General features: G+C 43.2%; 1 protein-coding gene across 1 annotated transcript in view; it reads left to right on the forward strand.

The window, feature by feature from the left end:
* The window catches only part of Stk39 (serine/threonine kinase 39), a 256,946-nt gene extending 237,847 nt beyond the window's left edge, over window positions 1-19,099 (forward strand). The window contains exons 17-18 of the mRNA XM_038337065.1: window positions 10,293-10,357; window positions 18,936-19,099. Coding sequence (XP_038192993.1) covers window positions 10,293-10,357; window positions 18,936-19,010 — 140 coding nt within the window. The 3' untranslated portion in view covers window positions 19,011-19,099. The remainder of the gene's footprint in view (window positions 1-10,292; window positions 10,358-18,935) is intronic.
* The last annotated feature ends 5,168 nt before the right edge of the window (window positions 19,100-24,267 follow it).

Here is a 24,267-nt window from a genome sequence, read left to right on the forward strand (position 1 = left end):
CCCAAGAGTCTTCCTTCCTTCATGGTCTGTATAAAGACCGGAGAGGTTTTAATTTCTGCATTTTGTTTGTTGACTTCTAATTACACTCTTCTGCCATACACCATTCTGCCAAACAGTGATCCGTGTTTCAGTTCCTGGGGTGGTTCTAACCCACTACCCCGACTTGCTGAAGCAAATTTGGGGCAGGGACATTAGCATCAGAGGTTCCTCTCTCTGAAACCCTAACTGGGTTGCCCTCTGCAGAACCTTTTTTGTGTGCCCCAGCAAGGCCTCTGCCAGTCTGTCTGCCCATTGGAGACAGATGTGATTTAGTCATGTGATTAAAGGGAGCCATTTATTCAGCTCAATTATGCCTCACACTTTACTAGATAAAGTTCAGGTAAGAAGTGTGAAGCCAACTACCACACCCACGCCAGGTTATAGTCCTGTAACAATTAAGATAATTTACTTTAAAAGCTGAAAGTTAAGCTGAAGAAGGTGGAACTGGAAGAAGAAACCTCCCTGTGCGGTTGTTGTCAGTGTGTTCTGTTTGCTCTTTCATAGTCTGTACACCCTCTCTCCATCTCTTACTCTAGCGATGACAGGAAAGTTGGCGCAAAAACGTCCTACCATTTTACCTCCATTTAGAGATCTCAGACCACATGGCTTGTTTGTTTGTTTATGTAATACTAGATCAAAGCCGGGGTGGGGGGCTTCAAGGTTATTAGGAATAGGATGGGGCTGTGATTTGGGGAAGAAATATAAAGCAGAACTCGAGGTGTGATTATTATTATCAAAGAAGTGAATTCAGAGGCTGGAGAGATGGCTCAGTTGTTGAGAGCACTGGCTGCTCTCACAGAGAACCTGAGTTCAGTTCCCAGCACCCACATGGCACCTCACAACTCTCCATAACTCCCGTTACAGCGCATCTGATGCCCTCTTCAGACCTATATGGGCACTAGGTGTGAACAAACCAACATAGGCAAAACACTCAGACACGTAAAATAAACTAGTTTGAAACAAAGTTAATTCAGCTTTACTGGAGTGGATCAAAACTGAGAAACTGAGAAGCGGGCATCCTTCTTAAGGCAGTGCCACAATTCAACGAAGGCTGAGCTCTCTGGGGGGAGACTGGTGTAAGGCAGCTTCTGCCCTGAAGGCTGTGGCCACACATTAAGCACAGAGTCCTTCTGGCTTCCCTGGGCTTTGTCTGGATGCCAGATGGCACTGCCTCAGTCGGCTGCATTGCCTGTAATTTAGGTAGCATTCTTCATATCAGTGTATTTGCTGTCTCATTAATTTTAACTTATCCAAAGCTTTTCCTGGCCCAGGAGCCAGAAGGCTGAAGCTCAAGCTGTGTGTAGAAAATCCTCCCGGTAAAATACATCAGGGTAAAATGAGAATGAAGATCAAAGGTCCCTGAAGTTAAACACTGCTCTCCATTTTCCTGGGACACACGGATGCTTGCTAGGTGCCTTTCTGCACCTTGTAGGATTTGACAAGGTTGGAAGGATGACTCTTAAACTTATTTCTTGTTTTTGTTTTTAGTCAAGTGATTATATACACTGGAAGAGATGACTGGTTTCTCAGTCTTTTGGAGAGACTAGATGGGACAGCAGTTTCTCTGGTTTGAATGCCTGGCAGTCTTCCCTTTCAATGATTATGACATTGTTATTTCGAGCCCTGGCTAAGGTGTGTGTGTGTGTGTGTGTGTGTGTGTGTGTGTGTTTATACTATTACTTGTTTTAGTAGACAGAGTAAGGGGTTTTATTATAATTTTTTACATATGTGTCATTATAATTTGTGTTAGTTCATCTGATTCATCTTTCTTTATGCCTTATGTGCGCATAGCCCTGTTAGCATTCCCAGAAGTGTGCTCATGGTGTCAAACTCCTATCTCAGAATTCAGTCATCTAGCATAATTAGATAAGCACTTTCACTTGACATCAGAGAGCTGAGAAAGCTTTTCTTTGGGCCTCTGGAAATCAAATTTGGATAGATCCCTATGTTGTATCCCTTCTACCTTTCACAGTGTAGTCATTTCCCGGTCTTCTTTGTTTAATTCTGCTCAAACTCATGACCTGCACATCGAAAATCCTGAGTGTAAGAGAACTGAGGTTTCTGCAGCTGGCACTTGTGGGGGAGACTTTGAAGGGTGGACAGATGTGTTCAGGTTCTTTGTATAACTGTCTAGATATGTTTTACCCCTTTGCTGTTGGAGCCAAAGGAAGGTCTTACATGTAACCTTTCATGAAGAAGTGCCATTGGTTCCTTAACAAAGACAATAGAAGATGAGCATTAGAAGTTAGCTTTAAAGAGCCTGGCAAATATGCACATGAAATATGCACATGAAATGTGGTCTGTTAAGGAGGTACAAATTAAAACAATACATGTATTAGAATGGCCCAGAGTAAAGACTCACCATGCTAAATGCTGGTGAATGGGTGACTGTAATGGTAAAAGGAAAGCTGCAGATCCCCAAGTGGCTGCAGCCGGCCATGAGACCACGCTGCAGATCCCCAAGTGGTAGCAGCGGGCAGCGGTCCCGAGACCACAGCAGGCCATGAAGGCAGATGGGTCCCAGGCAGCAAGCCGTGTGGCAGGCAAGAGACCAAGAGGGATAGGCATGCTATACTGAATGAAGTTGGATATTTATTTAGTGGGTTATAGAGGAGAAAAGGAAAAATGGGAGACGGGGGAAGAGCAGAGAGAGAGAGGAAGAGAGAGAAACAGAGGGGGGAAAGGGGAGAATTGGTGAGAAGGGAGAGACAGACAGACAGACAGACAGACAGAAAAAGGAAGGGACTCAGGCTGAAAGCTGAAGATCAGCTTGCCTTGGCAGCCAGGGAAGGGAGTGGGCATGGCTTGTCTCTTAAAGGAACAGGACAGACCATTCCAGTGGTGAATGTCTGAGAACCGGAAACTCTCACACACTGCCAGTTGTAGTTTCCAGATAAGTCAGTGTATGTATGTCAGGTGAGCATGCTTTTCAAGTTGTGGGTACCTATCCAAGTCCAAAGAAAGACAGGCGTGAGGCAGGGCTGGATGGTGTCCCTGGACTCGTGGCAGACATTTGTAATCTTTGTGGGAAGTGCGGTAGCGGGATCAGAGGTTCAAAGCCTGCTTGGACTGCATAGTGATCCCTGTTTCTAGATCAACAAATGGGAAAAAAATCATCTGTTCCAAAACTGCTATGTGGAAATAGATAAAAGCTTTGTTTTTGTAGTAGCAAAATTTGTAAACAGTTCAGACCATCCTGGAGGCAAATACATAAATAAACCATACTCATGCCCTGGAATACTACCTAGAACTAAAACGAAACTGTCGTTCATGTTACAGCAGGGGGTGGATTTCAAAAATACGAGGTGTGAAAGAGGCCAGACAGAAGGATCCTACTTATGTAAAATCCTAGAAAATGAAAGCTAGCCTATAGTAAGGGAAAATTAAGCAGTGTTCTCCTGAAGCAAAGCCTTGAGAGGGTGGATGGGGTCGTGGGGCAGGGGAGGAGTTACCAAGGGCACAGGGTGGCTTGTAAGCTTGTAAGAGTGGTACACGTGCCCGTGTGCTCATGTTTTCCATTCTGGTGGTGGTTTCATGAGTGTGCCCACAAATTCAAAACTCACATTTCCCACTTGAAATGTGTACAGTTTATAGTACAGCAGCTACACTGACATCCTCAGCTCTTAGCTCCGTACACTTGTGTCAGAAACGGTGTTAGGAAGCCTTTGGGGTCTGTGGTTAATACTTCAAAGGGCATGACCCTGGTGAGGACTTAGAAAAAGCTACATTCCTCTTTTTAAAAGTGTACCCACAGAGTTTTACCTAAAATTTAGAGGTTTCTAAGGCTAAAAGCACAGACTAAGATACCTATAGAATTCTTCATAGTCTAGGAAGCAAAGGTCAATTTACTACGTGCATCTTCCAAGAAGATCTCCGTTGTTTGTCTGAGCAGGTGATTGAATTCTCATGTTGGATGAATGTTCGTTATTCTTGGCAAGTGTGGCTTAGTGATCCTCGTACACACCATGCTTTTATTTTTATACTTTTTACTTTTTCATCTTAATTCTGGAGAGGAATTTAACTATAGCTATATTGGCTTATCACTACCATTAGCAAAATGAGGTTACAGCGATATTGATTATACAATTTCATTGCTCTGAAAACGAGCAATAATAACATAATAATTATTGGATACTTCTATTACCATTGTTGTCAGACAGTTCATAAAATTTTACCTTCAACACATTAAACAAAATTCAGGATCAAAATACCAATCTCACAGTTGTATTTTAAAAGGGCAGATTCAATAACAGGCAGTTTTGATTTGTCAAATGATTTCAGATTTTCACGTGCTGACCAAATAATACCAACTGGAATTTACCTGCACCTTAGGGAGAATCAAGGGTATATATGCCTCTGTTCCTACGATGTCCCATGAATTTCATCCTTCTTACATGTAAATAACAAGGTATTCAAGTATGACATACTGCTTCTACAAGCTGATGCTTATAGTATTTGTAAAAATCCTTGAATTTCGTAGAAGCGCCGCATTTTCTCACCAGGATTTTAGTTTAATGAAATACCACGAAAAGTATTTAATGTGACCATTTCTTATTTTCCTCCAGTATTTCTTTTACCATTTTTGCATTGTCCCAGAATTCTATAGTAGGGGTCCCTTCTAAGTTCCACTCTTGAGCCGAGCCTTCAGATCTTCCAGACAGAGAATGAGAGGGGTCGATTTGTGTCCAGGTAGGTTATGTGAAGAGTGTTTTCAGGATTAGCAGCTGTGAGGGAATTAAGGCATCCCAATGTGGAAGAATTAAATTGCTCCACCCACAGAAAAGGCCCTCAGCAGAAGGAACTTTCAGACCTGGAGGTCTGTAAGACGTGGGACTTTCTTCCTCTCATGACTGATCATTGCATGTGGGTTGGGGAAGAGCCCTGGCAGTAGCTAAGCAAGCTCTTTGACTGTAGGGAGCTCCCAAAGAAAGACTAAGTTTAGAGTCACCTGCTAAGAGTAGCCCCAGAAGATGGGAGGATGGTGGCCTCCATGTCTTCATTGTCGTCTGTTCACTGCAGAGAGAGAGGGGGGGAGAGAGAGAGAGAGAGAGAGGAGGGGGGGGGAGAGGGGGAGAGAGAGGAGAGAGAGAGAGAGAGAGAGAGAGAGAGAGAGAGAGAGAGAGAGAGAGAACACGAACTGAGGGAAAAGATCCAGTCTTAAGAAATAAAAACATTGTTTAACCAGACAGTGGTGGCGCACGCCTTTAATCCCAGCACTCGGGAGGCAGAGGCAGGCGGATCTCTGTGAGTTCGAGGCCAGCCTGGTCTACAAGAGCTAGTTCCAGGACAGGCACCAAAGCTACACAAAGAAACCCTGTCTTGAAAAAAAAAAAACCCACATAGGTTAGTGTTAGTATGCAATAACCTGATAGTCATCTGGGATGAGCCAAGAGTTCATGCATTTTCATTTGCTTTGGGAAACAAATGGAATATGGTTCAGGGGGCAGATTTGTAGAAATTCTTCTTAAACAGATTTGTAGAAATTCTTTTAAAATAGGAAGAATTCTATCTGAAGCTCTTAGCCTGGGGTTATTCAGAGTCTTGTAGCCCCGTCTAAACTTGCATGTACATGATTCTGGGGAGAAAGTCTGCATTGTGCTTACTAAGTGTGGCTCCATGCTAGGACCTCAGAGATCCCTTTGTTGGTTTGTCGTTTTCATGTGTTCAACACAAATTGGTGTACACTATCAGGCAATGGGAAAATAGCAGGAAACAAGACATTGCTTTTTAAAAACTCATCCTGAGAATTTTGACCCATATATGAGATTGTATACGTCCAAAAACAACAATCCATAAATAGGTAGCATGCCTGGCATGATAAGTGACTTGGAAAGGAAAAAAAAATCCTGGGTAAAGAGATAGAAAATGTGACTGTTTAGGTGAAGGAGTGTGATAGCATGGCTAGGGGAACTTGTGCAGAAGTTAGAAGAGAGGGAGTCAGCCCGGGGAAGGCCTTTTACTCATGATCGAGACAGTGACGGGCTCAGGGGTTCTTGCGGGAACCTTCTCTGAATGCTTGAAGTCAATATAGAGGCTGTTGTGAGCAGGGCAGGCACCGAGACGGAGGAAAAGTGAGGGACAAGGTCAGGGCTACAGCTGGAGGCCTGGTCACGTGAGCTGTGCAGACATTGCAGGGGCCGTGCTTGATCCTGACCTGGAAAGCTATCACCGGGTCTTAGGCAGAAAAGCGTCAGCAGTTGGTATATAGTAACGGCTGGCTGTAGCTGACACCCCCCAGAGGCTGGCTTCTTGGGTCGAAGCTGGCTGCAGCGAGACCATCAGCTGGCCGACAGGTAGTAAGGGGAATGACCACAGCCCTATGTGGGGTGTAGCAGTGGGGGTGTGAATTCATCGTGTTCTGTGTGTACAGGCAAGTTTCTAAAATACATCTTTCAGAGAAAGTAAGCGTGTGTCTGGGTTACCACTCCTGGCTAGATTCAGTGGAGTCAGGGCACCATTCCTGGCAAGATTCAGACTAGGAAGTGGCAAAAAGTGACGCAGGAAAGTTGAGTAGAAGTCAGACCTCAGTAAGAGTCCAGACTCCACTGAGATGACATTATCCAAGTAGGCCTTACATTCTCATTCTCGACCCAGATTCCCACCTACATAATGAGTGTGAAAAAACCGCAGTGAACAGTAAAGACTGAAGGCAAGCCAGCTACGTCACCCGCAGCTGCCCAGGGCAGGAAGCACAGAGGTGTTGGCGCAGTGAATTCCCGGAAGTACTCGAGCCCACAGAGGCAGAGTGAAGTCACTCCCATTCAGGGAGCTCACCCGGCTCTGAGCAGGTGGCCTGGTTTGAAGCCAGGTGTTCTAGCTGAGGAATTTAGATTTGTGCATACTGTTCTTCAGTGCATCTCATGAAGTGAAGAACCTGGAAAGGCAGGGAAAGTACTGAGATGATCTCTTACTTCACCTGGATCTGGAATACAGTGGCCATTGTTTCCACGTTCATTTTAGAGTAGCAACCATATTCACCCCCTTTCTCCTTAGAGCTGGGGTTACCCTCCTTTTGGCACTTCTTGCTTTTTTTTTTTTTTTTTTTTTTTGCATCGGCTTGGAGATGCAGGATGTCTTTTAATAAATCATCTGGTTGAAGTTGTCACCTTGTCCGGTGTCCCAAGGTCATGCTTGTCTTAAGACTTAGTCATGGCCATCGCTGATCACTGGCCCTCTTTCTCCCAGAGCTTTTGCCTAGTACTTGGCCAAGTTAAATGAACTCATCCTCACAGAAACATCTAAATGGCATGAGACTGTTATCAAATACTCTGTTTTCCTGGGAGAGAAGTGCACCTCTTGACTGATGGTTCAGAATGCAACCACAGGCTATGAGTAGTCCATAAGTCACCATTAATTCTTTAACTATGAAAATGTGTAGAATTGGGGAACACAAGGCATTCCTAGAGAAAACTGTCTGGAGAAGGCCTGGATTCATTTACCAAAGAAGTCTATGTACTTGGCCACTGGATACCGACAGGTTGCTTGGGCAGTCCTATTTCCTTCTCTGCTTAGATCCAGGGAGGTAACTAGCATGGTTTCCATGTGGGCCATTGATGATGTCATTGCAGTTTCATGAGTCACCGTGCTTGCTATACCGTATGGCACATGTTACAAAAGGAAATGGAAATACAAACTTAGTCTTGGCGGACCCCCAAGCCTAAAGCGTGAAGCCAAAGAAAAGAGCAATGGAGGTTTAAGAGGTACATACAGCCCTTGGGTCTCAGTGTGTCCCTGTTTTCCCCAAATTTAGAGACGTTCTTGGGACTGAGTTCAGTGTTCCGGAGAGGAACTAGAAGGTAAACTCAGAGAATAGTTTGCATGGGAGCCAAAGACCTGAGTTTTATCTTAGGAAATCCAGAGGGACTTAAATTTAGTTCTTGGCTGAGGAAAGGGGCTTTGGAAGCAAGTCTTTGGGAAACTATAGGGTCCCTTAAAGCAGCAGGTTCGGTGTTCTCTGACATGGGCGAGCAGCCTCAGAATCACAGACAACCTGCCCTGCTCTTCCTTCTCCACTCACGTTCCAGGTAAGGAGCGTTTTTATTTTTGAAATCCAGGTGCACAGTCAGGAGAAGGGAGAAAACAGTGACACCCATCTTTTTAATGAGTATTGCTGCTGGAAGAGAAATTAGCATCACCCTGAATTTTCTGTGATGTCAGTTAAATGAAGGTGTTTTATAGCGCTTTACAACAAATTAGAATCAACTAAATTGGAAATAAGCCTAGCAGCTGGGTTAAGTAATCAGGTAAGTGGCCAGTTTTGCTATTTTTGCTCCGAGCTGAAGACAGAATTTGAATTTCTAATGTCCCAGAGGAATGGGATTCACATGTGGGGAGCCTGGGTCCTAGGGCGATTGTTTCAAGTGCTGGCAGGCAGCGCGTGCCCGCTTTGGAGTTCGTAATATGACCTGCTAGCCACTCCCCTGGAAGTTGGCCCTCGTGCACACGTTTGTACAGCGGAGGCCTATGCATTAGTGCAGGATACAGAGCCGTGTGTTTGGCTGAACATTAGAGACTAGCCTGGAAATAGATGTCCCAGAACAAAGCAGTAAATCACCTGCATTAGCCAAGAGAGCCCGATGAAAGGAGCAAAATTCCTGTGACAACTTTACAGCCCCTCGTGCTATCACCCAAATCAGTGCGGCTATTAGAACATTTTTATGTCTTAAGAACACAAGCGGCCGTCTACCCTCTCTGCAATTTGTGTATAGTCAGAGTGTCCTGACATAGTAAAAACTGCCTTTCTTTGGAAGGCAGTGGTTTGGAGCAGGAAATCTCTCTCTGTGAGCCAGTAGTTCTTAGGCAAATTATTGATGATTTTAGTATCTAGAATCTGTTCATGAAACACAGTGAGGCCAGCCTCATGGGTGTCAGGGGCCTGGGCTGTGTCCAGTAGGTGTGTACTTGGGTCCAATCGCCTGAGTTAACAGAAGAAAAAAGAAAGAAGGGGTGGGGAGGAGTGGGCGTGGGTAAAAATGAAACCTCATTGCTCAGAATGGAACTAGCGAGAGGGTAGTAAGTGCCAATAAAATTATGCTTATAATTGTGATTTATAAAGAGAAATAGGCCACATCAAGTCAGTCATGTTCATTTTTCCCTCCTTTATAGCAAACAGATTAAATGAAATAAATCTGCAGAAAATCCTCATATCTGGGTTGATTCCTGTGTCAACCACAAAGAAAACAAAATTTTCATATATTTCCTTCTGTCTTTTGCTTGAAACTCGTAGTGTGCTTCTGTCTTCTCAAAGTCTCAGGTTTCAAAAAATTCGGAAAAATATCACATGCCCAGCAGCCGAATCAACTGATAGTTTTTCTCATGACATAAAAATGACAGACAGGACCCCTACCCTTGTTGTTTTGATTTTTGTTCTGGTAGGAGCCTTTTTCCAAAGGCTCCAACTTGACCCTCGGCAGTTTATCCTCGAGGTTTGGGTGTAAAAAGGCAGCTTTCAATTTTTATCCTCTCTGCTTTTTGATAATTCTGCTCCTAAGTAGTACTTCAAGTTCGATGGGCAGCTGCGAGAAAACCTGCCTTCTGTACCACAGATATCCCAGAGCTCTTAGGGACCAGGGCCAACCTCTGATGGATCAGCTGACACTGAGATTAGATCTTCAGCGCCAGCTCTGCACTCACAGCCTCCCTCCGTGCGTTGACCCTGGTCCACTAACTCAGGTGTTCAAGGTGACACATCACCATAGAGACGGATCACTGTGCCCTGAAATCACAACGACCTGCCTGGGCTGGAAAGGTCATCTGCCGTGTTGGGCGGCGTGATAAACAACGGGTGCAGAGACTCGCGTGGATTGATAGGCCCAGAGCTCCAAGCTGCTGACTGCTTGTTTCCCAGAGACGTTTATAAGAAGCCCCTCCTCTTCCGCACCGCCCTCTCCCGGCTAATAATTTTCTTAGTAATGAGTTTTTAGAAAAAGCAACCAGTTGAGGCTCAGGGGCTGCTATCAGTTTTACTTTCCATTAGAAAGTAATTTCAAATTTTATTACAGGAAATGCAGGGTTGATGTACAGTGATTAATCTAGATGCTCATAGAGAGGCGGTGACAGAAATGATATAAATGGGCTCCGAAAGTGTCTGTATGAAAGTCATTTGGTCATTTATGTGGACTTTGTAATGCCTGTGAAAGAAATGATTTTGCAGTTTATTGCATCATTAGTCAAATTTTCCAAATCATTGATGTGAAAATCCAGAGTTATTAGAAGTAACTTGGACACTGTTTCTCTGTGTTTATATTTTGCAGTGGCTGCTAATTTACAGAAGATTGTAGATGACCCCAAAGCTTTAAAAACATTGACATTTAAGTTGGTAAGTGAGAAGGTGGGAATGGAAATAATGTTTTTGTCATGCCGATACCCATGAAGAAAATCACATCATCTCATACCTATAATTTTGTTGCTGCTAGATTTGGGGAGAATCACACTTTGTATTCATTAGTTGCCTCTGCCGCATTGGGAATGTTTTTCTGACCATGACTGGAAACTCTTGCTTTGTGAATGTGGGCCGTTCATCTCGCGTCATACCATTGACTGTGAGTGACCCTTTGAGGCTCTCAAAGCCTGTGGGGACCATTTTGCTTCAGAATCTCTCTGCATTGCACCCTGACCATACAAACAAAATTAAGCTGAATTCAAAGCACCCGTACAGAAACTTTCCTGGGTGAAAGCAGGCAGTTCTAACCTTTAAAAATAGAGGCTGATCATTGTGTAAATGGTTCCTGTAATTGGAAACATGGCAGAACAGCCCACTGAAGGCTAGTGAACAAAGATACAGCATTCCCTCCCCTGCACTGAAATCATGCCATCACAGTTTTGTAAAGACTAGATGTCCTAACAGTTTTTATGCAGTAGCACATTTTATATCTAAGTACAGGTGGCTGCAGGAGACGGAACAGCAGGCATTCTGCGGTGGCTTTGAGCAAGAGTGTAGGAAGTCGAGATCATCAAGACTGATACATCTCCAAGAAATGTTAGCAAGCAGCGTATTCAGGCAGAATAAATGTACATAAATTAATCTCATCAAGGGCCAGTCAGAATGCCACAAGCAACTTAAGACCTAGAGGACCAGCATGTGACGACGCACAGCTAAGACTGATGGCCTGCCTTTTTTGTTGTTCCTGGTGAAAATCAAATGGAAATTCTGCATGGCCACAACCATGTCATGAATAACCACAGTAAATGCAAGCCTGGTGGTAATGAAGTGTCTCTGCCTTGCTTCTCGTCACATTCCAGGGAGCTAGGATGTGCGATCAAATAAAAACATAAGGGTGCTCACAGAGTAGGTCTGGTAAAAATAGAACGCTGTATTCATTAGAGAGCATACTCTACCAGACACAGAACTTAGCTTTAGGGCTGTCTACTATCTCACCTCTACGGTATCTGAAATTCACCTGCAATTTTGTGAACGTGTTTTATTCATACGAGAGCATGTGACAAGAAACTGTACCCTGTGTCAGCATTTCAGCCTCTTCTGAATATCCTTTATTGGGATGAGGCACTGTCTGAAGAACATTTCCCTCATTTTGGATGTCTGGACAGAGACAGTCACTTGAAACTTTTGTGCCGATCCATCCCCAGCACGTGTGAACTTCCTGTCTATACAATAGCAGTGACAGCATCCCTCAGGAAAGGTGTCTTAGAAACAGTAGGGGGCGCTGCGCTCTCCCATCTCTTCCTCTAATGAGCTCTTGGGCTTCCTGGATTCTTTCTCTGTTCTCTCTCACATGCTCAGCACCTCGGTAAGAGACACTGCTCTGCTTCCGAGGCCTTTCTTCCAGACAGCAGTTCCTCAGTGCCCAGGTCTGCATGCAGAACCGCAGCTCTAGCCAGAGTAACCTTTCTGTAGTTCCAGAGTGCTGTGAGGATGTGAATGGCTCCCTTCCTTCCTCTTCTTAAACCCTCATCCCTGGTCATCACGCAGAAGCCTTCCCCAATCTCATGCCCTGTGCACCGGCTACACTTCCCTCAGCTGGCCAAATTCTTTACGTCTTGGAAGTCTGGGGCCTGGATCACATAGTAGATGTTGCAGATTCAACTGTGGTCTAGATCAGAGCCCGTGTTTAAAATACCATGTTCCCTTTCAGAGACCGCCCCCAAGCCCATACTTTCATGGATTTCTCTGCAGATTCTTCTTCTGTATGACTGGAGGTGTTTGCTTTGCTTGAGATGGACTCTGTACCTTCAGGACTGAGCAGTGCTGCACAGCAGAGTCCTGGAAGCAAATCCCCTGCCTCAAATAGACAGAAAGCAGTGTGGGTACTCTCAAAAAATAGAAAGTGATAGTGTTTCTTCCAGCCATAGCTAAATCAAACCAATCTCAAGAATGGCCTTCTGTTCTCGTCTTTGCTCTCTGCCCAGTTCTTGTTAAAGCCTGAGTGGTTTCTTTGTTGTTATCAGCAGCCAGCCAGTTTAAGACCCACTCGACAGAGCTAAGTTGGACCACCGGTAGCTAGATGAAACTCAAGGATTCAGATGCATTGGCCTTCATTCATTAATTTGGCTATTTTATTTGAAGAATAAAAGATGAAAGCATCTCGGCAGCGGTGTTCCTCATGGCTGCTGCTGTTCAAGGTCCTTTCATCTCTCTGCTGTTTACCATGATTCCAGTTCTTAGGAGGATGCCAGGGGCTGCGATTTGCCTGGAGAACAGAGAGGGCTTAACCACCTTGCTTCTTTCCCTTGCTGAACTCATGGGCCACTAGGGGTCGTTTAAAAAGCCCCGATGCCCAGGTCACTGACCAGGTTCTCCTCTTTAATGGCTTGTAGAACATGGAGGGCACCGCTTAATGAGGCTGACATTTTGCTCAGCTGGAAGCATTCTTCCTATAGATTGATCAGCTGCCATTCCACCACCACCACCATTACCACCACAACGTGGTTCGCCTTCCGTCCTTACCTTGTGTTTCTAATCCCTTAAGAAAGCAGTAGTATAAATGCCAAAGTCGGTGCCTGCCTTTTGTCCTAACACTCAGGAAGTAGAGGCAGGCAGACTTCTGTGAGTTCAAGGTGAGTTAGGGCTACAGTAAGACTCTTAGCTCATAAATAATTATAAACGAAAAAACAAATAAACGGCCCTTGGCTCATAAATATCAATGAATGAATGAAGTTGGATTTTACTTTTGTTCAGTAAGATCTTTAGCCTTCTTTGACAGGTATGGTTTCCCTGTTGTCATGGCCTGGGCTGGGGATCAGCTTCTTCTCTTCTTTTAAGGGAGTGCTTCAGCCAGGAGGCCATTTCTGCTTCCGCGTTTCAGCATCCTGTGTCCTTGAGGTCGACACAGCCACACTCCTTTAGCATTGTTATTTTTTTAATTAGCCACCCCACGGTTCCGTAATGTGGGTGAATTTTGCTGCTTTCAATGTGGAATTTTAAAAATTGTGTTAGTGAAAACATGAAATAAGGTATGTTTAATGTGCCTTTGAAAAAAATATAAATTGGAGTGCATGTAATTAACATCCAGTTGGCACCCATTTACATGAGCAGTATAGATCTTCGTTGCTGAAATGTAATGCCATTATGCACATCGCAGATAGAGATCTCATAAGCATTTTGATGATTAATAACTAAGGGGCTTATTTCTAGAGGCTCTCAGTTTAGGTCTACTTGGAGGATGCTTGACTACACTATTTCCTGAAATGTAGGTACAGTGAAGACAGAAACAGAGAAAACTGTTGAGAGTTTTGAGTTTTTCCCCTTTTTGGAAGAAGACAAGGGTGAGATGGGAGGGACTCGCCTGCTCAGCTGGTCCACGTGGCAGCCCCCGTTTCTTGCGGAGGCTGTCCAAATGTCGACCCGAGAGAGATCTCAGAGTCGGCTTTCAGAAGCATCTTGAGATGGAAACAGCAGGGCATTCGTTCAGGCCCAGGGCACTGGGACAGATGGGACATGAGTCACAGGAGTCTACTTAGCTGTCCAAATGAGAGCTGGAAACTCTGAGGATGAAGTTTGAGGACCGAGACTTCTTGGGAAACACGGAGCTTCATATCTCCAAAAAGTACTAGAGCAAAACATGGTTCTCAAACACCATGTCTCTTCCTAACTTCCCTGAGGGCTCAGAGCATGCCCAAGCTATTCCCAGGGCAGTTGAACCACCACCCACAGAGAAGAAACTTCCTACTGATATCCAAACACATCTACCTTTGGGGCCGAAGACTGGTGCTGAACTGTCTGGTCCCTAAACAGGCACAGGCCATTCATTCCTTCAGCCTGGAAGGGAGGGTGGGTTAGGGAGGAAGTCTTAGGAACCCGACTCTAGGCTTGAATGGTAACCTCCATGCAGCTTCTTATACTTATCATGCACTGCCATGCAAAGTCCCTGAGAATTTGCATAATTCTTCTTTTGTATGGGAGGCCAATTGGCTATTGTGAATAAAGTATCAGTGGACTTGGATGCACGAGTATCTCTGTGGTATGTTGACTGACTGTCATTTGGTATCTACCAGGAGTATTATAGATGGGTAATATGGTAATTCCAAGGCATATACGATTGAATTCTGAGTCCCCAGTGGGTAGGAGTATTTGAGAAATACGAAATGGTGTAGTCTTATTGGTGGAGGTGTGTTGGGGGGTGGGCTTTTTAAAAACCTTCCATCATTTCTGGTATGTTCTCTCTCCCTCTTGCTTGTTGAGCTGTTCCTGGCTCCATGTCTTTGTCCTGCTCTTTGGGCCTCCAACCCTCTGAAAGTAGAAGCCCACTAAATACGTTTATAATAAGCTGGCTTCTTGGCCATGTTTTTTTTTTCCCACAGAAATAGAAAACTAAGACAAAAACCTGCCCCCAACCCCAGTGCTGGCTTCTGTAGTGGCTGCACAGGTTTTCATTCCAGTGCATAAGAGTTGTTCTTTCCCTGTATCCTTGCCCACGCCTACTCTTGTTTGTTTCGTTGATGCTGGCCATTCTGACTGTGGTGAGATAAAATATCAAAGCAGTTTTAATTAGCATTTTCTTAATGATTAAGGATGTTTAACATTTTTTTTTCAAATATTTATTGACTGGTTTGAGGTTTTGTTATTTAGCTTTTATAGTTGTTTGTGTATTCTGTATACGAATCCTTGTCTAATGCATAATTAGCAGTTTATCTCTTCCCATTCTGTGTGATGTCTCTTTAGTCCTGTAATTGCTTGCTGTGCAAAGATTAATTTTGTAGAATCCACTTGTCAGTTCCTTAAACCTCATTTGGAAGCTGCGGTGCACTTAGTGTTGGTAGGCATCTGAGAGTCCCCGTGACCCTTCAGAATATTCCAGATGTCACAACACTTTCAGTCACTATGAAGATGGCATTGCATTGCCTTTTCCACTTTGTTGATCTTGGTACAAAAGTCATGATAGATAAATCTCACGATGTTGCCATAAATCAAGTCAGAGTCTTCAGTCCAGACTTCTAGTTACGTCTCATCCCTGCAAAACTTCAAGTCAGTTTCACCTCAGACTGTTCCTAATGGGGCATGGAACAGTTCTGGTTTTATTAAGTTTCAACTTGAGGACTTGTCCATTTAATATTGTGTGTAATGAAATGGGACCGATCATTCCTTTGGTATGCAATGGAAGTACAGCGAGGGGCTTTGGGAAAAGCCCTCATGAATAGCTGCTTGTCAGCCAAGACTCTCATTACCCTCCCACCCGTAAGAAACCATTTTTACTAAAAATACCTGACAAACTATTGTCAGATTCAGCCATTTTAGCAGACTTTTCTTTTAATGATAAAAGTAAGATTGACACTTTAAAACCTGACAGTATTTATAGTCAGTAATAAATTTTGGAGCACTTGTATCTACTGTTATGTGGCAGCCCCCTCGCACCCAGCGGCTTTTCCCATGAGATTGCTGGTGGACCATATCAATGAGTACAATTTGTTTACACTGGATAACATTCATATCGTGCCGTGGAATAACCTTTAGAAGATGTATAAAACTGACGGCGTTTAAAAATCATCCACAGATCAAGATGCTCTCAAAGGGCAAAGGGGACCGATGGGTTTCGGTGGAATGTTGCGCAGAAAGTTCAGTGCTCCTGTATCCGTCTCCATGCTGTAGGTAACCTTTCAGAGTCACCGCTGGGAAATTCTTGATAATGTAGCAGACAGTGTTTGGAAAAGCTTCTGAAAACACCCCCCTTTTCTATGTGAAGCTGAGTTTGACTCCATGTACTTCAGAGTGAGCAGCATAGAGTCATAGAACAATCCCAGAGGTGTGGGTGAGAATCCAGCTGGCATCACCAAGCCAGTTGTTCAAGAAGTTTGCAAAGTCTCCTCAGTCTTCCCAGGGTTTTATTATTGCTGCTGATTCTTTGTGGGTGGTGGTGGGAGACTTGTTTCTCAGGAAGATTTTAATTTATGTTGCCATGGAATGAGTTCATTATTAGTTTTTTGGGTTTTTTTTTTTTTTTTTTTTGGTTTTGGTTTTGGTTTTTCGAGACAAGGTTTCTCTGTAGTTTTGGAGCCTGTCCTGGAACTAGCTCTTGTAGACCAGGCTGGCCTCGAACTCACAGCGATCTGCCTGCCTGTGCCTCCAGAGTGCTAGGATTAAAGGTGTGCACCACCACCGCCCGGCCATTACTAGTTTTAATGAATTAGTCAGCAAGCAAATATTTTAGAATTGTGTGTTTTAATGTGTACGATAATATAATAAATATAAGCTACATAAACATGTTTTGAATGTAAGGTTCTCTTACTTTCTGGGACCTGAACCAGAGCCTCATGCATGTTAAGTACGGGAGTGACCTCTGAGACATAGCCTCAGACATTACTTTGAAATATTTAAACAGCATGTTTTAATAATGTCAAAATATTTTTCATTTTCTTAGTTTTAATTTCTGAGGCAGTCAGTACAATCTAAGTTTGTGACGTAAATATATTTTTGGAGTCTTCAGTCATCTTTTCTAGCAGTAAGCAGTGCCACTGAGGCCTACCAGAGTGAAGACAGTTACCTGGCAGGGCTGTGGTCCCTTGACTCTTGAGTGTTGGACCACGTGTCCATGGTCTCCTTGGTGCTTTGTAGATTAAGAAAGAATGAGATGAGCTGAATACCTCCCGGATTAGGGGCAGCGGCTGCATGGAAGGTGCCTGCATCTTAGAGAAGACCAGGAAACAGGCACATTTGGCTGCTAGGCCAAGGCACAGAGTGGGAATTTGGGGAGACTCCCTGTGGGTGCCCACGATAACTAAGGACCCGCTACTAAACTGTCCCTCCCAGAAAAAGGATGTCATAGTTCTATTTTCTTTGAAGTCAGCTCAACTATTGTGCACATTTTGGTTGTATTCATCCTCATTTCAACCAAATTTTGCTATTCTTTTGGTTCCATCTCTAAAGGAGCTTTGAAGCTGTTGGCGGACTTCACTAGCCAGCTGGGTCATTTTGTCACCAGCTGTGGCAGTAGCTTTTCCTCAGTTGCTGTCACTCGCCTGCTTACTAAACCCATGGTTTCTGCTGCCAGTCAGTGAAATTAAGAAAGAGGTTCATGGGAGGCAGGGACAGAAGAGGGAACATGTCAGGGACAGGAGAAGGAACAGCCGTAATGGAGCAGGGAAATAAGGGGTGGGTGCGCTTCAGTCCCCAAGTGACAAATGTCACCAGGAAGTGTGCTGAACCGCCTGCTGTGCTGCGCTGCTTGTTGGAAGTGAGGTGAAGCAGAGACTGGAAACTCTCCTTCACTGAGTGGCTCAGTTGTCAAGGAAAGTTAGAGGCGTCATTGGACAGGCACAACCTAGGTTCTTTGCTGTAAATGCTGCCTGATTTTACCCACCTTCAAGGCACAGATTTGACATCAGCATAATTTACCCTGAACGTTATGTTAGAGACAGTTGGTAAACTGTCTTCAAACATCTAAAATATAATTTAACTCTGTTCTTACTTAATGAAAAATGATACACTTGACAAAGGCAGGTTTCATGTAATGCTGTTTGAACATTGTACACACAGAGTCCATGCTTAGCAGGTTAATGGTGGTGTTTGCAAAGGGGTACAAGAAACTGTTGTTAGTTGAAATCATTTAGCAGGTGGGGATTTAATTCAGTGGTAGGGTAATTGCCTTGCAAGCACAAGGGCCTGGGTTCAGTGATCTCCTCCCGCCATGTGTGTGTCTGTGTGTATATGTATGTATGTGTGTATACAAATGGGCACATGTACTTGTACCCATACATGTACATGTATGAATAAAAAAAATGAATGGGGATGAAAGTAACAAATTAGGGTTAATAAAATGATCCCAGTAAGCAGTGGCTTATTTTCAATATCTTCTGATCTTAAAGTAATAGAGATAATAAAGTGTTGACACACTATGATTTGGGCTAACTCAAGGTGATTAAAATGTGTTGAAATAATAGGAATAAAATTCTACTGAAGGAAAGGATTCTGTCACAATACAGTATTAGTCATCTTTTGCCGAAACAAATCATAGCTTAGGAGGAGAAAATGTTTACTTTTGCTAACAGATTTGGAGGTTCCCGTTTGTTATTGGCCAGTCCCATTCATTGATCTAGGCCTGTGGTGGGCTAGGGTAGCATATCATACTGAAAATACACGGTAGAGCAGAACCCCTAGTCATATGACCAGGAAAACATATAGTAGGGAGAAGCCGGCTGGGATCTCACTTTCCCTTTTTAAAGGCCCCTTCCCAGGCACCTAAGACGTCTCCCTTTGGAAGCTGAGGCAGGTGGAATAGGAATTTCATCCCTGAGTCTAGGTGGGCACAGGACTGTTGTGGTGGATAGCCATCTCGCCCCACCTCTGCTGTTTGATATCTCAGGGCATTTATCACCCAGCAACCGGTCATTCCCCGATGCCGCCCCTGGGGTCTCTTCTTAAAGAGGAGCCGGTGAGGTGATCCGGAGTGGATCGTCCCTCTCACAAGCAGGGTTCTTCTTCCTGATGGTTTCTTCTTCCTCTCCAGGCTTCTGGCTGCGATGGGGCGGAGATTCCTGATGAAGTGAAGCTGATCGGGTTCGCTCAGTTGAGTGTGAGCTGATGTACGTCCCTTGCTGTCACCCTCATCTATCACGCCCCCCTTCCAGCCCCCTCTTTGCCTCCTTCCCCTCCCACCCCCTCACTCCCAATTCCCAACAAATAAGAAGATTGTGAAGAGGCTGGCTTCAATGAAGTGGGATAAAAAAAAATAATTTTTTAAAAACTTCTAGCACTCTGAGTTCTGCTTTATTCTCCAGCAATCCACAGTATGAGAACAGGCAAATGCTACAACTGCACAGATGTTGCTGATTTCTTTCCAGAAAGCTGTGTAATATCCCTAGCAGTCCACCTGGCTAGCCCGTGAGTGAGGCGTCTGAAACACACTCAGGTGGTCCTGTCTCAGTAACAAAAGGAGTGTTCTCTCTGAAGCCCTTTTGCCTTCTATTGTATTTCTGTTTAATACTTTAATTGTACATCTGACAATACTGCCTCTTTTATGTTGTACTTAGAAATTAATATACTTATAAAATTAAGATTTATTAGCCAAACTTGAATTCTAGTTTTAAAACTGACTGTGAATTTTATTTTTCATATATTTATGCTTTCCACGCCTTAGCAATGAGGGAAACCGTTCGGATTATACGCTTCTTGCAGTTGATCTCTCGTTATTTAAACAAACTTTTCAGGTCGATCTTTGGAGTATTTGTAACTTCTAATTTTTGAAATGACCGAATTAAGAATTTGGATGTTTGCGCTTTCGGTTTGTTTGCCTAAAATCCAGTTCACAATCCAGTTCGTCTCTTGGGAGAGGGAGGTGCCTTGCAAAAACTTTCATAGTACGAATGTGCCTGAGGCTGCTTGACTCTGGAATAGTCTCAGATCTAAAATCTGCACTACATGAGGTGGCATACTTAAATTTTGCTTCATCAGAACATTTAGGATACTGTAAACATGTTGCCATTCTGTTAGATTGCTATCTATACCCCTGTCTCTGATTCGGCTCTCCTGTGGTGATGGGATTTGATATTTTTAAGGCGATAAATGTGACACCACCAGAACTTGAGTTCTACTTGAAACTCCGCGGAATACACAGATTGTGTGAAAAATAAGAGAAAGGGTTTTGTGCAATGACAAAAGTTAAACTTGCTGTAAACGTTCAAGAATAAACATTTCCAACCCAAGAACCTTCTGCTTGACTATGTATTATGAACCTAGTAAACCTTAGGATTTTCAAATTTGGAGTCTACACCTTCAAGGAGGTGGTCTCCTGGGATGGTACCATTGCTCTTTCCTAGCTAACCCTAGATACGGCAGCTCTTCAATGTACTTTAAAAGCAAATATATATTACTAAGGGAAGAAGTTATTTATAATCGCCTTGTCATCATTGTTAAGGTGTTCTAGACCCATTTGCATACAATTTAATGTAATTCCATTCCATTCTATTGTTTACACAGCTACTCAAAGATGACTGCAAAGGTAAAGGAAAATAAAAGCGTATTGCACAGTGCAGTGTGTCTCTTCCTTTCCGTTCCTCCTCCAGCTACCGTCCACATCTCTGCAGTGCAGGCCAGCCCTGTCCTAAGATGCCTAGCACAAGCTGACAAGTGAGAAGTGCCCCACAGGAAGTAAGACATGTCTCTGCAGTCTCAGTCACTGAGCACAGGTGTTAACTGATGGCCAGAAACATTCACACTCCCTTTAGACAGACAGTCTCTGAAACCAGTGGGGCTTCAAGGGACAAACGAGAGCAATCCCTTCCAACTACTTCTTCCTTCTCATTAGGATGAGGAATACCCAGAGAAGTCCAGAGTAGTTAAGTGACTTACCCAGGGCGCTTCTCAGAGCTGCCTGCAAAGCCGGGCACACTGGCTTCCTGACATAAAGAACAAGTTCTTAACAGTTTTCAGTACAACTTGTAAGGACAGTCCCAGAAGTTAAAGGTAAGTCCCTGTTGCTGAAGACACCACACACATTGGACAAGAATAAGAACAGTCCCAGAAGTTAAAGGTAAGTCCCTATTGCTGAAGACACCTCACACTTTGGACATAGGACACCATGGAGGACTTGAGCTAGAATTAATCTCAAATCCTCCTCTTTGGAGATTAGCTTTTATCGTGCCAGAAGGCGCTATGTATCAATTTGCCAAGGGAGCAAATCTTAATCATACCCAGCAGTGACGACTATGAACCACAACAATGACCAGCATGACAAGTGACCCCTAAAGGTGTGGCAGTGGCACTTACCTCTCAGAGTAAACCAACAGCTCCCTAAGGGTGCTCAAGGCCTGCTTAACAGGTGGGAAATCATGCCTGTGACTGTAAAACCTACACAAGACATGGTTAGGGAGGTCACGGGCCTCAAAGAAGAAAGCTGTTACTGCTAAACCAGTCCACATTCTAAATCCTTACCTATCCTCGGACCCTAAAATAAGTGAAGCTCTCACCTGTCGTCAACGAAGCTTCTTTCCACTGCAGAAGGTGATCATTGCAGAAAGACACCACCAGGTAAAATGCAGGGAACAACTGACTGTAAGGAGCTCCTTTGCCCCAAGTGGTATTATGTCTTATAACTTGTGTAACTAGGTTTCAGGGAACATCCTGGAAGAGGAGACAGAAAGATTGTCAGAGCCAGAAGGCCAGGAAGTGCCTTCACAGGGAAGCTCCTCATATGAAATCTCAAAATGTTTACCTAAGTAAGACCTGAATAATTCCAACACTAGTTGACATCCCAGCATAGAAGGGAAATGTCATAGGGCCCTACGATGAAGGAAACTACAAGCAATTAACAACTTCTGAGAGAGGGAGCATTAGCTTCCCCAGGGAATAGCCCCCTGATTGGTTATCCAATTTACAGTGGTGAGCATCATATCCGGGCAACACAAATGGACTCAGCCGATTAAATTTATATGATCACTCCTTTAAATGTATATGTAACAATTGTTAGAGGAAGGATTGACCAGGAGAATATAAACAGGAAGGGAGGGAAGTAGAAAATCATGGAGTTATATTTAAATGATTTCCATATGCTACTCTTAAAATGGCTAAAGAGCTTTGTACCTTGATATCAAGTATCATTTAGTTTCTGTATCCATACCAACATTCTCATAATAATTTTCCCTAATATCAGTTGAGGTAGATTACACACATTCACATAATAAAAATTTTAGAGCACAAGAGAATTCGGAATGAATGGATAATAAATTTTGCTTAACCAGCAAAGATAAAGTTGAAACACACAATTCGTCATAAGCATTTATTTAATTGGGAAAATACACGGATTTGGACTAACTCTCCTAACCAATACACTGCCTCAACACCAACAATGCAAAGGGCTCTACAGAATCAAACAATCAGTGTGGTTCCTATAAAAAATGCCAGAGTTCTGTTTTCACATCATATAAAAACAAATCTTAAAACAGCAAAAGTGCAGATAGTTAAAGCAGTTTAAGAAGAAACAGGCTAAATTGTAATATTTCCTATTTACAATGTTTGTTATGAAGCGTTGATCCTCTACAACCTAAGACCAAACCACTGTGAACATAACTGATCTGCTTTGTTAACCCAGGTATTATTGTGCTGTCATAAATAGACCTACAGCTTTCTCCCCCAAGCAGTGTAGAGATCCCCGAAATAAAACACACACGTGTAATACACTTAACCAAGAAGAGCACTGTGTCTTTGGTGAAGGGAACTGGGGATATTAGACTTCCATATGCAGAAGGATGCAACTGGACAATTTTCCTGCAGTATATATGATACTAGCTACATGTGGGTTAAGATTTAAAATCTAAATCATGAAATTGCGAAATACTGTAAAATACCAAGAGTAAAATGGGACATCTCTAGCATTGGCATTGATTTTGACAATTAGTTGTTTGGATGTGATACCCAAAACCCACAAATGTGCACATGCATACACACACACACACACACACACACACACACACACACACACACACAAGCAGAAAGAAGCATATTAAAGGTTTGTACAAAGCAAAGGAAATAACGAATAAGAGACCAAGAGACTGGATGACAGCATTTGCAAACCCTGAATTTGGTAAATTAATATCTAAAATGTATGGGAAGGAGTTAGAGAGATGGTTAATTAGTTAAAAGCAATGTTGTTCTTGCAGAGGATCTGGGTTCAGTCACTAGCAACCACATGATGACTCACAATCATCCATAACTCAGGTTTCAGGGGATCCAACAACCTCTTTGAACCTCTGCACACACCAGTCACTCACGTGGTAGATGTGTGCACACTTTCAGGCAAAACACTCAAGAAATAAGTCTAAAAAGAAAGCAAATGTATATGGAGAACTCAGTACAATTTTTGTAGAACATGTCTGTAATCCTAAAGCTCTTAAAAGGCAAAGACAGGAGGGTCATGAGTGCAGATCTGTCTGGTATTGAATCCATCTACTTGGAATTTACTGTTGTCAATCCTAACTGTTCTCACCACACATAAAAATATGTTAGATATTTGAGGAAATAGATGTATTGGTTATCTTGATTGTAGCAATCAGTATACTATGTGAATCAAAATGTTGCACCTGAAATATAATTTCACTTTCAAACTAAAAGGAAATGCTGGTCATGTAAATTGTATTTAAGTAGAAATTTCTATTGTCTGTTGGGAGATGTTAAAAACTGCAGGATAATATTTTTTATCTGAAGAGGATTTCCTAAAAGTCATTGCAATCATTCCTGGGATGTTTCAGCTTGAGTTGTAGCTTATCAAAATGGTTATGATGATTATACTATTCGATTAATGTTAAATTAAGTAGATGCAAATGGAAATGTTTATATCATGATTAAATGACTGGCTTGCTCCACCCTGTAGACACAGAAGCAGGTTGTAGTCAAACCCAACTTGTATCATAAATATCATTCAGAAAAGTGCTTACCCAGCCCATAGGGATGAACAAGCCAAGAAAAGTTAGACAAAGGTGTCTGTCTCCAAAATACCCCAGTGTTTCCTGGACGAAACTTTGCTGCAAAGAAATTGTACAACCAACCTGTAATGATGTCCTTTTATCTCTTTCCTTCTGCCATGGCCACCAAACCTACCTGCAGCTGTTCTGAGAATCTAACAGTCTGAACAACTGTTGTATATCACGGTATATTATGCCCAAACCAATGAATGCTGCTTTAATTAAGAATACTCATGTGAACAAGGTTCACGCAAGAAAGGTACACCAAAGCTTACAACTTGAATCTTAGAGGTCCACTTTCCCAGATTCATGTTAGGAGCTATTTTCTTGGAGCTGTGAAACCTTTGGGAGATGAGATCTGGCCTAACTACATCCTAAGGATGG

This window comes from Arvicola amphibius, chromosome 7, assembly GCF_903992535.2.
Source record: "Arvicola amphibius chromosome 7, mArvAmp1.2, whole genome shotgun sequence".
Taxonomy (NCBI): Eukaryota; Metazoa; Chordata; class Mammalia; order Rodentia; family Cricetidae; genus Arvicola; species Arvicola amphibius.